We start from the raw sequence: 15393 nt of genomic DNA, 5'->3' as shown, positions 1-15393 counted from the left end.
CAGGACAGGATGTGTGCCGGGTGTTTTGGAGGGTCTATTGATGCTGATTGCTGGGCAATCTGTTGTCGTTGGGGAAGGGGGATCTATTGTCACTGGGGGGATATATTGTTGCTGGGGAGGTCTATTGTTGCTGGTGGGGAAACTATTGTTGTTGAGGGAGGGGTCTACTGTTGCTGGCTGCTGAAAGTTCTGTTCATGCTGGCTTCTGGGAGAACTACTGTTACTGACAGGGTCTATTGCTAGAGGTTTATTGTTCCTGGGGTGTATCTATTGCATGTGTTCGCCTTTTCGGCCAATCAGGAAGTGGGTTTCAAACCCGCTTCCTGATTGGCCAGGGGGATGATCCGTGTTTTTCATTCGCTATTGTCACACAAATGGGCGGGCTCGGGGCGCACTGCTCTGCGCCCCGGGTCCACCCTTTTCTGAGACTCACACTGTTAGGACGGAGCCATCTGCTCTTTCTGACACAGCGGCACGGGGGGGGCAGACGCAACGATTGTGCGGGCCGGGTTCCCCACCCCTGGAATAAGTGATCCAGCTTATGGCAGTACAGGAGCATCTCATAAAATTAGAATATCATCAGAAAGTGAATTTATTCCAGTAATTCAATTCAGAAAGGTAATCTCCTATATTTTATATAGAGTGAGAGATTTCACACATTTCTTTTCTTCTAATTTTCATGATTATGGCTTCCAGCGACTGACACCCCAAAATTCAGTATCTCAGAAAATTAGAATATTACATAAAACCAATATAAAAAAAAAGGATTTTTAATAGAGGAATGTTGTCTTAGTGAAAAGTCTGTCCATGTACAGTATAGGATGCACTCAATACTTGGTCGGGGCTCCTATTCCATGAATTACTGCATCAATGCGGCGTGGCATGGAGGCGATCAGCCTGTGGCACTGCTGAGGTGTTATGGAAGCCCAGGTTGCTTTGATAGCGGCCTTCAGCTCCTCGGCATTGTTTGGTCTGGTGTCTCTCATCTTCCTCTTGACAATACCCCACAGATTCTCTATGGGGTTTAGGTCAGGCCAGTTTGCTGGCCAATCAAGCACAGTGATCCCATGATCATGTGACCAGGTATTGGTAGTTTTGGCAGTGTGGGCGGGGGCCAAGACCTGCTGCAAAATGAAATCAGCGTCTCCATGCTAGGAAAAAGCATTTGTTTTCTCTCCTGCTTATCAGGGAGCGGGATTGTTAGTTAGGCCTGTTACATGTGTCCATGTGTGATTCACTTGGTCTGATGGAGTGTCCCCACTGTATCCAATAGGGGAGCCTGTTGGACAGTGGAGAAAACCCAGCCAGTGACACACAGGCTTTTGTGACAGTCCCAGTGGGAGGGCACAACTGCAGTGCATCCTGGGATTGACCATAAAAGCCAAGGGCACATGTGACAGGGTGTCTTTGGCGGGAAGCCAGGTCCCAGGAGGAGGGTGACGGCTGTCTCTCCTCCTGTCAGAAAGGTAAGTGGTCATAGGCCATCGGCCTAGTGAGCCAGGTGTGGAGCTGAGCCTTGAAGGTCCTGAAGTTACTGACAGTGCAGCTGAGGGCAGAGCTACCTGGGACTACCAGGGGGCTTGCCAAACGGTCTTCCCAGGAAGGGGACCACTCAAGTGAGGTCAGTGGACAGAAGGTCAGCGCACATAGTCAGCGAGAAAGGGGGTGCCAAGTTAGACCCTGTATTTTACCAAATAGTTCGCTTTTCAACACTTTACTTCAGTGGCAGGGTGAAGCAGCGGCCTTGCCGCTTTCAACATAGCTAGAAGCCCTCAAGATTGTCCATAGTTTGTTAAGTTGGAGTATCCCACTCATCCCTTCTCCCATCCAAGTTCTAATAAAATACCAAAAACCCAATCCCCTGGACTGTTTACTGACTGAGCCAAGGACTTAAAGTACTAAGAAATGACAAGTTGTTGCGATGTGTATCCGCTTCAAGCAGCTCCCATGGGGGCAGTGCTACATCCACAAAGCTGGTCAGCGGAGGGAAGCATGAAGAGCTCTAGAATTTCCTGCTAGAGGGCTGCGCTGACTTAGGACTTGATAAAACACAGTGGGCCAACACCAGCAGATGACACGACTCCCCAAATCACCACTGACTGTGGAAACTTCACGTTGGACCTAATGCAACTTGGGTTATGTGCCTCTCCACGCTTCCTCCAGACTCTGGGACCTTGATTTCAAAATGAAATGCAAACTTTTTTCACAGTCAGTGATGATTTGGGGAGCCATGTCATCTGCTAGCAACTTGCCGACCGCCTACAGTATATTTACTGCGGCAGTCAGCCCCTCACAGGCAAAGTGGCGTAGTACTACGTCGCTAGCCTGTGAAGCTCTAGGGGGCGAGCGTGCGCCGCCGGAGGCGCGCTCCCGCCCCCGGTCGTTCCTGCACATCCCCGCGCGTGTGACCGACACTCGCGATCTCCCGCTGGAGAGGGAGAAAGGCAAGCGGCTGATGTAAACAAAGCCACCTGTCATTCTCCCCTGTGTAAGAACAGAGATCATACAGTCCTGCTACGTAGGATCGTATGTCTCTGTTGTTACACCACTAGCCACGCCCCCTTTACAGTTAGAAGCACGCCCCTAGGGACACACTTAACCCCTGCATCACCAATAAAGTTAACCCCTTCCCTGCCAGTGTAATTTTTGCAGTAACAGTGCATATGTATAGCACTGATTACTGTAGTAATGTCACTGGTACCCCCAAAAGTGTAAAAAATGTCAGTCAAGGGTCCGATCTGTCCGCCGCAATGTCGCAGTCCCGCAAACAAAATCGCAGATCGCCGCCATTACTCGTTAAAAAAAAACAACAAAAATTACAAAATCTTTCCCTTAGTTAGTAAACGCAACAACTTTTGCGCAAACCAATCAAAATACGTTTATTGCGATTTTTTTTACCAAACATATGTAGCAGAAAACAAATTGCTCCCACAACAGCTCAATAGGTGACCGCACTGGCCACTTCATTACAGACAGAATACCAGCTGACTGCTTCTTCCCTAAATAGTTCTTACATAGTTTGGAGGTGTGCGTTGGGTCATTGTCCTGTTGTAGGAGGAAATTGGCTCCAATCAAGCGCTGTCCACAGGGTATGGCATGGCGTTGCAAAATGGAGTGATAGCCTTCCTTATTCAAAATCCCTTTTACCTTGTACAAATCTCCCACTTTACCAGCACCAAAGCAGCCCCAGACCATCACATTACCTCCACCATGCTTGGCAGATGGCGTGAGGCACTCCTCCAGTTTCTCTTCACTATTTCTGCCTCTCACAAATGTTCTTCTGTGTGATCCAAACACCTCAAACTTAGATTCCTCTGTCCATAACACTTTTTTCCAATCTTCCTCTGTCCAATGTCTGTGTTCTTTTGCCCATCTTAATCTTTTCCTTTTATTGGCCAGTCTCAGTTATGGCTTTTTCTTTGCCACTCTACCTAGAAGGCCAGCATCCCGGAGTCATCTCTTCACTGTGGATGTTGAGACTGGCGTTTTGTGGGTACTATTTAATGTAGCTGCCAGTTGAGGACCTGTGAGGCTTCTATTTCTCAAACTAGAGACTTGTCCTCTAGCTTAGTTGTGCACCGGGCCTCCCACTTCTTCTATTCTGGTTAGAGCCTGTTGGTGCTGTTCTCTGAAGGGAGTAGTACACACCCTTAGGAAATCTTCAGTGTCTTGGCACTTGGAATAGCCTTCATCTCTCAGAACAAGAATAGACTGTCAAGTTTCAGAAGAAAGTTCTCTTTTTCTGGCCATTTTGAGAGTATAATCGGACCCACAAATGCTGATGCTCCAGATACTCAACTAGCTCAAAGGAAGGCCAGTTTTATAGCTTTTCTAATCAGTACAACAGTTTCCAGCTTTGCTAACATAATTGCACAAGGGTTTTGTAATCATCAATTAGCCTTTTAACACGATTAGCTAACGCAATGTACCATTAGAACTGGGGATCGACCGATTATCGGCAACACCTATATATCGGGGGCCGATATGCACTTTCCCCGATATATAGGTGTTGCCGATAATCGGTCGATCCCTAGTTCTAATATATAGTCCCTAGTTCTATATATCGGGGGCAGATATGCACTTTCCCCGATATATCGGAATCGGCCCCTGAGGTTACCGATATTTAGGGAAAGTGCATGTACCAGGGTGATGCCTGCAGCTAGATGTAGATGCCTGTCCATAGCCAACGGTCGGCTGACTTGTAATAACAACCGATGTGGCTGAGAAGCCGCTCGGGTGTCATAACAAGGAGCGGGACATCACTTCCGGGTACTCGGCGCCGAATTTAAAAAAATGACAGCATTCAAAACAGCCAAACTTGGCGTTTTTGAATGCTTTTCGGTGCCGAGGAGGGGTTTGGGGTCTTTTAGACCCCCCAGATCCCTGCAAAAGTAGTGCCTTTAGAAAAACAAAAATATGTTTTTTTACATATCCGAAAATATCGGCCAATACCGATATCCGATGACCAAAATATCGGTATCAGCATTAAAAAAACGATATCCGTCGATCACTAATTAGCGCACAGGAGTGATGGTTGCTGGAAATGGGCCTCTGTACACCTATGTAGACATTCCATTAAAAATCAGCCGTTTCCAGCTAGAATAGCCATTTACCACATTAACAATGTCTATTTCTGATTCATTCAATGTTATCTTCACTGAGAAAAAAAACAGTGCTTTTCTTTCAAAAATAAGGACATTTCTAAGTGACCCCAAACTTTTGAATGTGTATATATATATATATATATATATATATATATATATATATATACATAGAAAAAAAATACGCTCCAAACAAATAAACGGACTATAAATCTATAATTTATAAATCTATAGTCCCATTTGGTTGCATGGAGGGTATTTGTTTTTCTGGGCCCGTTATTCAGGGTTACCACCAAACTGATGACCCGTGAAGGCTTTTAAAGCGTCATCTATGAGCAATATTTGGATACAAAGTTTCCCGTCATTGCACCGACACACACACACACACACACACACAATCTTTTCTTCATTCAATACATTTTTTATTATCATTTTACTTTTAACAAGACTGCAGTCATAAAATCAGGAAATAGCAAAGGTAGAAATCCACTAATACACCTCGAGGGAAGTGTGGGACCCCCTGATGTACAGGAAGACAGGACTTCAGTGAGGAACAATTCCCTCACTCAGGACAGGAATACGGCTTCTCCCCCATGTGAGATCTCTGATGTGCGTTAAGACCGGACTTCTGTGAAAAACATTTCCCACACTCAGGACAGGAATACGGCTTCTCACCCGTGTGCAATCTGTGATGTGTGTAAAGATTGGACTTCCGTGAAAAACATTTCCCACACTCAGGACAGGGAAAAGGCTTCTCCCCCGTGTGAGAGCTCTGATGTGCATTAAGACCGGACTTCTGTGAAAAACATTTGCCACACACAGGACAGGAATACGGCTTCTCCCCCGTGTGCAATCTGTGATGTTTGTGAAGACTGGCCTTTTCTGAAAAACATTTCCCGCACTCAGGACAGGAATACGGCTTCTCACCTGTGTGAGACCTTTGGTGTTTGTTAAGATTGGATTTCCTTGAAAAACATTTCCCGCAATCCAAACAGAAATATGGTTTTTCACCCGTGTGACACCTTTGATGTGTGGCAAGTTTTGATTTTTTTAAAAAACATTTTCCGCACTCAGAACAGGAAAAAAGCTTCTCCCCCGTGTGAAATCTCTGATGATTATAAAGATCGGACGTGTTTGAAAAACATTTCCCGCACTCAGCACAGGAATATGGCTTCTCAGTCATGTGAGACCTCAGATGTAGGACAAGAAGGGACTTCTGTGAAAACATTTTACCACACTCAGTACAGGAAAATGGCTTCTCCCCCGTGTGAGACCTCTGATGTATGACAAGCACAGATTTTTGTACAAAACATTTTCCACACTCACGACAGGAATATGGCTTCTCCCCCGTGTGACACCTTTGGTGTCTGTTGAGATCAGATTTCCCTGAAAAACATTTCCCACATTCAGGACAGGAATACGGCTTCTCACCTGTGTGACACCTTTGGTGTCTGTTAAGATCGGATTTCCCTGAAAAACATTTTCCGCACTCAGAACAGAAATATGGTTTTTCCCCCGTGTGAGATCTCTGATGTCTGTAAAGATGTGACTTCTGTGAAAAACATTTCCCGCACTCAGGGCAAGAATACGGTTTCTCCCCCGTGTGAAATCTCTGATGAATATAAAGTTCAGACTTCTTTAAAAAACATTTTTCGCACTCAGGGCAGGAATGTGGCTTCTCCCCTGTATGAGATCTTCTATGTGCATTAAGACTGATTTTATATCGAAAACACTTCCCGCACTCAATACAGGGAAATCTCTTATCTGTTGGAAGGACAGCACCGTCCCTCACAGTCTGAAGTTCCTCAGGATAAGAGGAATACGATGATCCAGCACTTTCCCTTACAGTCTGAAGTTCCTCAGGATAAGAAAAATACGATGGTCCAGCACTGTCCCTCACAGTCTGAGGTTCCTCAGGATAAGAGGAATACGATGGTCCATCTACACTGTGTGGTGCCGGATGGACATTTGAGGTAGTCGGGTTTTCTCCTGGACTATACTTTGTGATGTCCTCATCTTCTACTTTACAGTCTGGAGACAAAGTGAGACAATCCTCTGAGGTTTTCCTCATCTCCCGTCCATCTACTAAAATAGAAATACAAAGATTATTACTAGACATCAGCAGATTGGTTCCCTTAAACCAGGACTCCACCCACATCAGACAGCTTTGTCTCTGAGGATCTTACAATTCCCCCCTCAAAGTAAGTAGTAAATGGGTCCTCTGATCTACAACCAGTTCATATCTTTATTCATGGACCTTAGTCAGAGAGTGAGGAAAGAATGAGAACTGTTTTTTTTTTTTAGGAGTGACGGTGATGAAGGGATTCTAAGACGAGTGCCCCCTTTATCACTCATTGCCATCTTTCCAACACAAGAAGTACTATTGACCCACCTGTGCTGATCTCTGTAGGAGTGTCCTCCTCTATAAATGTCCCCGTTATTCCATCCTCCTCCATAGACTGCTGATCATCCCTCACATACATCTCTTCTTCTTCTTCTGATTTAACCTCAACTTTTATATCTGTCAGATCTTCACCCTAAACCAAGAAAATAGGAGAAAATATCATCTGTAAAATATGCGCTTTAATATTGTGAGATCACATAAAAAAAAAATCCACACATTGACTCCATGAGTCCATGTTCTAGAAGCCCTGCCCCACCAACCTTGTATTGGTGAAGGATGGTGTGACCTTCCTGTGTGGAATCCCGGGAATACAGAGGACGGGGACATCTCTCTGGTGGGTTTCTGTAGCTGGATGACTCCACCATGGTGTCCTGGTACAGATCTTTGTGTCCTTTTGGAAACTCTGACTCCTCCATCACCCCATCTTCATCATCCTCCTCTTTTATCTCTTTTTTAACCTCAATTTTAGGATGTCTCAGTTTTCCACTCTGAATATATAATAAAAAAAAAAAAAAAAAACAACATCAATTGTGAAAATGCAGATAATGTACAGATTTTATTAGTGATTGTTCCTCATCTACCTGATGATGGTGAGGGATGGTGTGACCTTCCCGTGTGGAATCCTGAGAATACAGAGGATGGGGACATCTCTCTGGTGGGTTCCCATTAGGTGGCTCCATCATATCCTTGTGTCCTTCTGAGAACTCCATCACTCCATACTCCTCATCCTCCTCCTTATACTCTTGTTTAACAGCAATATTATAATCCCCAAGATTTCCACTCTGAATATTAAATAAAATATTCATTGTAATAAACATGCTTGTGTATAAATCATAACTACCAATAATTGTTCCTCATCTACCTGATCATGTTTTGTGTAGTTGGGATCTTCCGGTGTGGAATCCTGGGAATACAGAGGACGGGGACATCTCTCTGGTGGGTTCCCATTACTGGATCCATCTGTAGGAAACACACACACTGACTGAATACATTGTTTCTATGTGTTTATCAGATGATGGGGGATCTAGGTGGATCCTCCGTACTGCTCTCTCCTTTACAATAAAGTCTCCTCTTACCCGGTGATGTGAGGGGCGGCTGATTCTCCATCATGACGTCCTTGTAGAGATCCTTGTGTCCTTCTAAATACTCCCACTCCTCCATGGAGAAATAGACAGTGACATCCTGACACCTTATAGGAACCTGACACACACAATGATACAGTCAACATCCACCTCTAAATAGAGCCCCCATCCCGCATCATCGTATAACCTGTTAGTATAAACCGAAAAGGTGAAATTAATGGAACAGCGACACATCTCCAAAATGAAGAGATGGTTTTGGCCCCGTAAGTGGAGGTTGTTCTGACCCTGAAGGGGTTAATCTAGGTTTCCACACTATATATGTGTGTATCATAATTTGCTGGAGATAAAAGAGGTCACAGTGACTATGGAGGAAGAGGACGGACATGACAGGGGGGGGGGGGGTTACTGGGTGTAAATAGAGAATAAGATCTTATTACCTCCTCTGCTGCCCCTTCCAGTAATGTCTCCCCATTATTTTGTACCTCATGGAACTTCCTGTCTTTATTTAGGATCACTTCCTGCCTGTACCTGACATCACTTCCTGTCTCTATGGTAGAAGTGAGATCACAACCTTGTGGAGCTCAGAGGAACTGCAGCCCCAAGAAACGTCTCGTAATGAGAACACGGCCTTGTGCTGTGTGTGTATGTACTGTATATCCTTATAGATGGGGTCATTTCCACTCCCATCAAGGGGGAATAGAAATACATACCGCCTATCTTTTTTAAATCGTAATGAAGGACACCTATTAGCAAAAGTATGTAGGCATAGGACACACCCCCTGCCAAGCCCCCTTAAAAGAGAAGTATTAAAAAAAATGATTTGTTAAATCCACACATGCTTTTTTTTACCACTACTATTTCTTTATATTGGCTTTCGAAGTTTACGAATGCAGCAGTTTGGAAATTGGATGAAAGGTTTATCACCGGGAAACACTTTTTGAAAGATAAATAGGGTATTTTATATACAACTATTTACAGTAGATCAGACCAAAATGAGAAGGATAAAGGGACAGAGGGACTTTGTTCCAAATCGGGGACAGTCCCTCGAAATCAGGGACAGTTGGGAGCTATAGAACTCTTTATTACTGCCTAGTCCAGCCTTTCTCAGCCAGGGTTCCTCCAAAGGTTTCTATGGGTTCCTTGAGCAATGAAACATTTCTGTCCCTCAGTAGCAATGATTTCATGATGATGTAAGAATGTCCTTCTCCTACTGACTATTTATATATAGGATCCATCTCCCGTTAGTCACCAATAAGGGTTTAATGAATGGACCAGTTGAAATGAGCTCCATGTTTGGACTGAACCCATGTTTGGACAGAATATGGCTTATTTGGGGGGGTCAGCGGGTGTCATGATCAGAGGGTAAGATCACATGGGACTGTAACTCAAGATCTATAGACCAATACCAACCAACTAAACATCTGTACCTGGGTATGGGCCCTTACAGGGTGCGGGAGCAGTGTGACCACACACAAAAAATGTGCCAGAGTTAGAGGGTCTAAGGAGCCACCTGATCTTCACCAGAGCCACTGGAGGGGTGGATGTTGTGCTGCATGGCAGCGTCCAGGTTGTGGTTCTCTAGCTCACCTGTGCGGGCACAGTGCAGTCAAATAGCATGCTGGAGATGAAAGCTGGAGTTAACTAAGTTTCTCAAGTACTAACTCTGGCTTGAAATCATATGCCCAACTGGTGATGGAGTTTCCATTGTTGAGGACGCAATACTATCAAAATATTCAGCTGCATCACGCTGTTAGGTGCCAAGGTAGATATTCCATCATGAGATTAGTGAAATCCCCGTTTCTGGAATCCATATACACTGACAGTGAAAAGAAGGGTATTATCTCTCGGATTTATGCACGTCTCTTATCTTACTGTAGCACTGTCCCTGTAGGGCTTGCTGTGTGATGACTTATTGGGCCTCCTCTGATTACCTGCAGACAGTCACTCATCCATCCTTACTCCCAGTTGCTCATTATTTAATAAACAGTCCAGGAGTTTTTGGTTTTATTGTAGAACTTTGATGGGAGAAGGGAATAGTAGGATATTCCAACCTGAACTATTTACAGTTGATAAGTCACTTGGCCTCACCAGGCTATTTGTGGAAGCAGATACACTGTTTTAGCCATACTGCCACTTGTATGGAAGGGGTTATGTATTCTTGCTCTCGCTCTAGCAGCAGACTTGATGCAACTACATTTCCTTCAGTACACTCTCTGCCATTCCCATGACTGACACCCATCCATTGACTCTTCTTCAGGGCAGGCCTCACGACACAGGTTGGGAATCATTATAGGCAGAATCAGATCCTTTCCAGTGTCTCTCTTCCAGTCAGCTCTACAGGACATCCGGGTTCAGCTCCTCTCTGACTGGCCCTCAGGTCGACCACCTTAGCCCGCATGACAACTTCTACAGAGGAGGGGCAGCCCCCCCCCCCCTTCCTCCGGGACCCGGCTTTACAGCTGAAAGACTCAGAGCACATGTGCCCTTGGCATTTATACAGTATCCCAGCATGCAATGAGGCACTTTCCTCTGCCATTTACCAGGGCTGTACTAAATGCCGGTGCGCTCATTCATCAGGTTTCCTCCCACTGTCTAATATGCCTCCTATTGGACCAGTGTGAAACACTTCAGACAAACTGTGCTGCACCTGAGCACCATGAGCAGACCTCACTAGCAGATCCTGCTCTCTGGTAGGCAGCGAACAATATAGATTTACCTGCAATCCCACTGGTAAGCAGAAAAAGATCCAAAACTATACTCTCTCTTCTAGCACCTACCTAGGAGGGTGCTACATCCATCCCCTGCCAAACTGAGCCATGTCCTCACTAGCACCTACCTAGGAGAGAGCTACATCACATTCAGGCCCCTGACCTTTTACCCTGCTAAGAAAAATGGGAGAGAGATGTAAGCCCTATTGATGAGTGAAAATGGGAACAGATCCTTGAAGTGGGCCCTCTAGTGCTGGTATCGGCAGCACAAAAGTGGTCACACCTGTTTATTTTGCATATAACAAAAACTATAAAAAAAAAATGGAGACTCCTGTGCCCTGGCATTAGGATGATTATTGTGAGCAAATTCTGCCCAAGGCAGAGGGACAAGCCAATCATCTTGGTAGGCAGACACAAAGGCCCGAAGGAACTGCTCCAAGGACTGTTTGAATCTTTTGGACTGTCCATTGGACTGAGGATGGTAGGCCGATGAAAATTGCAAAGATATTTCCAGTGATTTACAAAGAGCTCTCCAGAATTTGGAAGTACACAGAACCCCACGGTCTGAAACCATACTTACTTTATAGGCATAAAGATTTCACAAATAAAATCTGGCACCAATTCTGCTGCTGTTGGCAGTGAGGGGGGAGGTACAAATTGTGCCATTTTGGAAAATTGGTCTACCACAACCCACCCTACAGTACAGCCCTCAGACGGGGGAAGTTCAGTTATAAATCCATGGTGATCTGACACCAAGGCTGCCCGGGGGTATACAATGGGAGAAGGGGTCCTGCCAAAGCTCGGTTAGGGGACTTGATATGGGCACAGACCGGCTTTCATGGAGTCCTTAACATCCTTGCAGCGGCTTAACCACTAGTAGAAACAAGAGAGCAATGTTAGGGTCCTATTGATACCCAGATGGCCAGAGAACTTAGAGTTATGAGCCCAATGTAACAGCTTCATTCTAGAATTCACTGGCATGAAGGTTCCCCGGTGGGGTAGAGTCCTGAACCGAGGTGAGAGCAAGAACAGGGGTGGGAGGAATTATAAACTCTGGTTCCCCAGAGGTCACAGAATCCTGTGTATCAAATGAACGTGATAATGCATTCGCCCTTGAGTTGGCTTTTCCCAGTTTAAAGGTGATAACAAAATTAAAACGCGAGATGAACAGTGACCAGAGAGCCTGTCGTGGAAGGCAGAGTGGAAGCAATGCAAATTCTTATGATCTGTGTAGATAGTGATCTGATGGGGCAAACCTTCCAGAAGGTATCGCCATTCTTCCAGGGCTAATCTTACAGCAAGACATTCACGATCTGCAATGGAGTCATTTCTCTCTGCTGGGGAGAACTTCTTCGAGAAAAAGGCACAAGGATGATTAGTCCTTGCTAGGTGACTGGAAAAGAACAGAGGAGGCATTCACTTTGATGGAGAAGGGCTTGGAGATATCAGGGAGAGCTTAAGAGAGCAGGGACAGAAAGAAATTCCCGTTTTAAGGCATGGAAGGCCTCCACTGCGTCAAATGGCCAGTTCCTAGGATCAGCATCCTTCCGGGTAAGGGCTGTGATGGGTGCAACCAGCACAAAATAGTTGCAAATTAATTGCTGGTGGTAGACCGTGAAGCCTAGAAAGCGCTGGATAGCCTTCAGGCTGCCAGGCCAGGGGCCAATTGGAAATTGCGGCAAACCTTTTCAGGGTTCATAAAAATACCATCTCTAGAGACAAAGTAGTCCAGAAAAGGTACTTGAGATTGTTCAAAGAGGCATTTTTCTGCCTTAGCATAAAGCATATTCTCACGGAGGCGTTGGAGAACTGTATGGACATGAAATCTGTGTGTAGGAAGATCTGGGGAAAAAATAAGAATGTCATCCAGATAGGACTACTACACAGACATAGAGGAGAATGCGGAAGATCTCGTTGACAAAGTGATGAAAAACCGCCAGGGTGTTACAGAGGCCAAAAGGCATCACTAGATATTTATAATGGCCATCTCCCTGGTGTTAAAAGCAGTCTTCCACTCCAATCCATCGTTGATGCAAATTAGATTATTCATTCCTCTTAAATCAAGTTTTGTGAAAACTTGCACCCCACAAAGTCGATCAAACAGCTCAGTAATAGGTGGCAGCAGGTAATAGTTTTAACCGTAATGGCATTAAAGCGGTAGTATACCACGTTATCTGACTTTTACCTACAGGTAAGCCTATAATAAGGCTTACCTGTAGGTACAATTAATATCTCCTAAACCTGCACGGTTTAGGAGATATTCAACCTGCATGCAGCCGCTGACATCAGCGGCGCATACGCTCGGAAGGTCCGGAGGACCTTAAGAGCTCCTTGCTGGCTTTTGCCGGAAAGTGAAACTCCCGAGCATGCAACGTCATGGCGGCTCCGGTCACTCATAGCGCCGGAGCCGCCAAACCAGGAAGAGACGCAGAGGGAGCATGTCAGCTTCCTCAGCGTTGTCCAGAAGACCGTGTCGGGGCTTCGTTCTAAGGTAAGTATTTCATAATTATGCCTTTGTCCTGCAGGGTTTTTTTTTTTTTTTTTCAGGAGTATACAACCGCTTTAAATCCCGGTAGTCAATACAAGAATAAAGGAAAAAGTATTTTCTCTTGACAAAAAAGAACCCCGCTCCAGCAGTATATGATATACTCCTGACCCCTGCACTCTGTACCCTGGGCTGTATAAGATATACTCCTGACCACTGCACTCTGTACCCTGGGCTGTATATGATATACTCCTGACCACTGCACTCTGTACCCTGGGCTGTATAAGATATACTCCTGGCCACTGCACTCTATGCCCATTATTCAAAAGACAAGCATGGTGGAGTGCCCTCATCCCAATACATACACAAACAGAAATACCCTCCAAGCAACAAAACGGGACAATGAATCTATAATATATAAATCTATATCTATCTATCTCTATATTTCTTTTTCTAGGCCCGTTATTCAGGGTTCCTTCTAAACTGATGACCTATGAGCAATATTTGGATACAAAGTTTCCCGTCATTGCACCGACACACACACAATCTTTTCTTCATTCGATACATTTTTTATTATCATTTTACTTTTAACAAAACTGCAGTCATAAAATCAGGAAATAGTAAAGGTAGAAATCCAACGAATACACCTCCAGGGTTGTGTGGGATCCCCTGATGTACAGGAAGACAGGACTTCAGTGAGTAACGATTCCCTCACTCAGGACAGGAAAGTGGCTTCTCCCCCGTGTGTGATCTCTGATGTCTGGAAAGATCGCACTTCAGTGAGGAACATTTCCCTCACTCAGGACAGGAAAGTGGCTTTTCCCCCGATGTGCATTAAGACTGGACTTCCGTGAAAAACATTTCCCGCACTCAGGACAGGAATACGGCTTCTCACCCGTGTGAGATCTCTGATGCGTGGTAAGGCTCGACTTATGTGAAAAACATTTTCCGCACTCAGGACAGGAATATGGCTTCTCCCTCATGTGAATGCTCTGATGTGCGTTAACACTGGACATCTGTGAAAAACATTTCCCGCACACAGGACAGGAATACGGCTTCTCACCTGTGTGAGATCTCTGATGTGCATTAAGACTGGACATCTGTGTAAAACATTTCCCGCACTCAGGACAGGAATACGGCTTTTCCCCCGTGTGGGATCTCTGATGTGCATTAAGAGTGGATATCTGTGAAAAACATTTCCCGCACTCAGGACAGGAATAAGGCTTCTCCCCCGTGTGCAGTCTGAGATGCTTGTAAAGACTGCCCTTTTCTGTAAAACATTTCCCGCACATGGGGCAGGAATACGGCTTCTCACCTGTGTGAGACCTTTGGTGTTTGTTGAGATTGGATTTCCTTGAAAAACATTTCCCACAATCAATACAGGAATATGGTTTTTCACCCGTGTGACACCTTTGATGTGTGGCAAGTTTTGATTTTTTTAAAAAACATTTTCCGCACTCAGAACAGGAAAAAAGCTTCTCCCCCGTGTGAAATCTCTGATGTTTATCAAGATCGGACGTGTTTGAAAAACATTTCCCACACTCAGCACAGGAATATGGCTTCTCAGCCATGTGGGATCTCTGATGTAAGATAAGATGGGACTTCTGTGAAAATTGTTTCCCACACTCAGGACAGGAAAATGGCTTTTCCCCCGTGTGAAACCTCTGATGTATGACAAGCACAGATTTTTGTACAAAACATTTTCCACACTCAGGACAGGAATACGGCTTCTCCCCTGTGTGACACCTTTGGTGTCTGTTGAGATCCGATTTCCCTGAAAAACATTTCCCGCACTCAGAACAGAAATATGGTTTTTCCCCCGTGTGGGATCTCTGATGCCTGTAAAGATCTGACTTACGTGAAAAACATTTCCCGCACTCGGGACAAGAATACGGCTTCTCTCCTGTGTGCAATCTCTGATGAATATAAAGTTCTGACTTCTTTGAATAACATTTTCCACACTCAGGGCAGGAATGTGGCTTCTCACCTGTATGAGATCTTTTATGCACATTAAGACTGAATTTATAACGAAAACACTTCCCGCACTCGGTACAGAGAAACCTCACAGTCTGAGGTTCCTCAGGATAAGAGGAATACGATGGTCCGGCACTGT

The 15393-nt window shown here is 45.0% G+C and overlaps 3 protein-coding genes across 3 annotated transcripts in view; all 3 read right to left on the bottom strand.

Moving 5' to 3' along the window:
* The window catches only part of LOC309562616 (uncharacterized protein), a 679009-nt gene that overhangs the window by 323107 nt on the left and 340509 nt on the right, over positions 1-15393 (bottom strand).
* Positions 1-15393, bottom strand: part of LOC309562621 (uncharacterized protein) — a 478591-nt gene that overhangs the window by 131883 nt on the left and 331315 nt on the right. The gene's annotated exons all lie outside the window — the stretch shown is intronic.
* The window catches only part of LOC309564121 (uncharacterized protein), a gene marked incomplete at its 3' end in the record, with an annotated part of 61955 nt that overhangs the window by 14305 nt on the left and 32257 nt on the right, over positions 1-15393 (bottom strand). The window contains exons 13-14 of the mRNA XM_082268750.1: positions 5732-5817; positions 5529-5623 (exon numbers count right to left, since the gene is read on the bottom strand). Of these exons, the coding sequence (XP_082124876.1) occupies positions 5529-5623; positions 5732-5817 (181 nt within the window). The remainder of the gene's footprint in view (positions 1-5528; positions 5624-5731; positions 5818-15393) is intronic.

The sequence above is a fragment of the Pelophylax lessonae genome, assembly GCF_965119305.1.
Source record: "Pelophylax lessonae genome assembly, chromosome: 9".
NCBI classification, from domain to species: Eukaryota; Metazoa; Chordata; class Amphibia; order Anura; family Ranidae; genus Pelophylax; species Pelophylax lessonae.
Note: the sequence above shows the minus strand (reverse complement) of the source record. Positions and strands in the feature narration are given on the sequence as shown.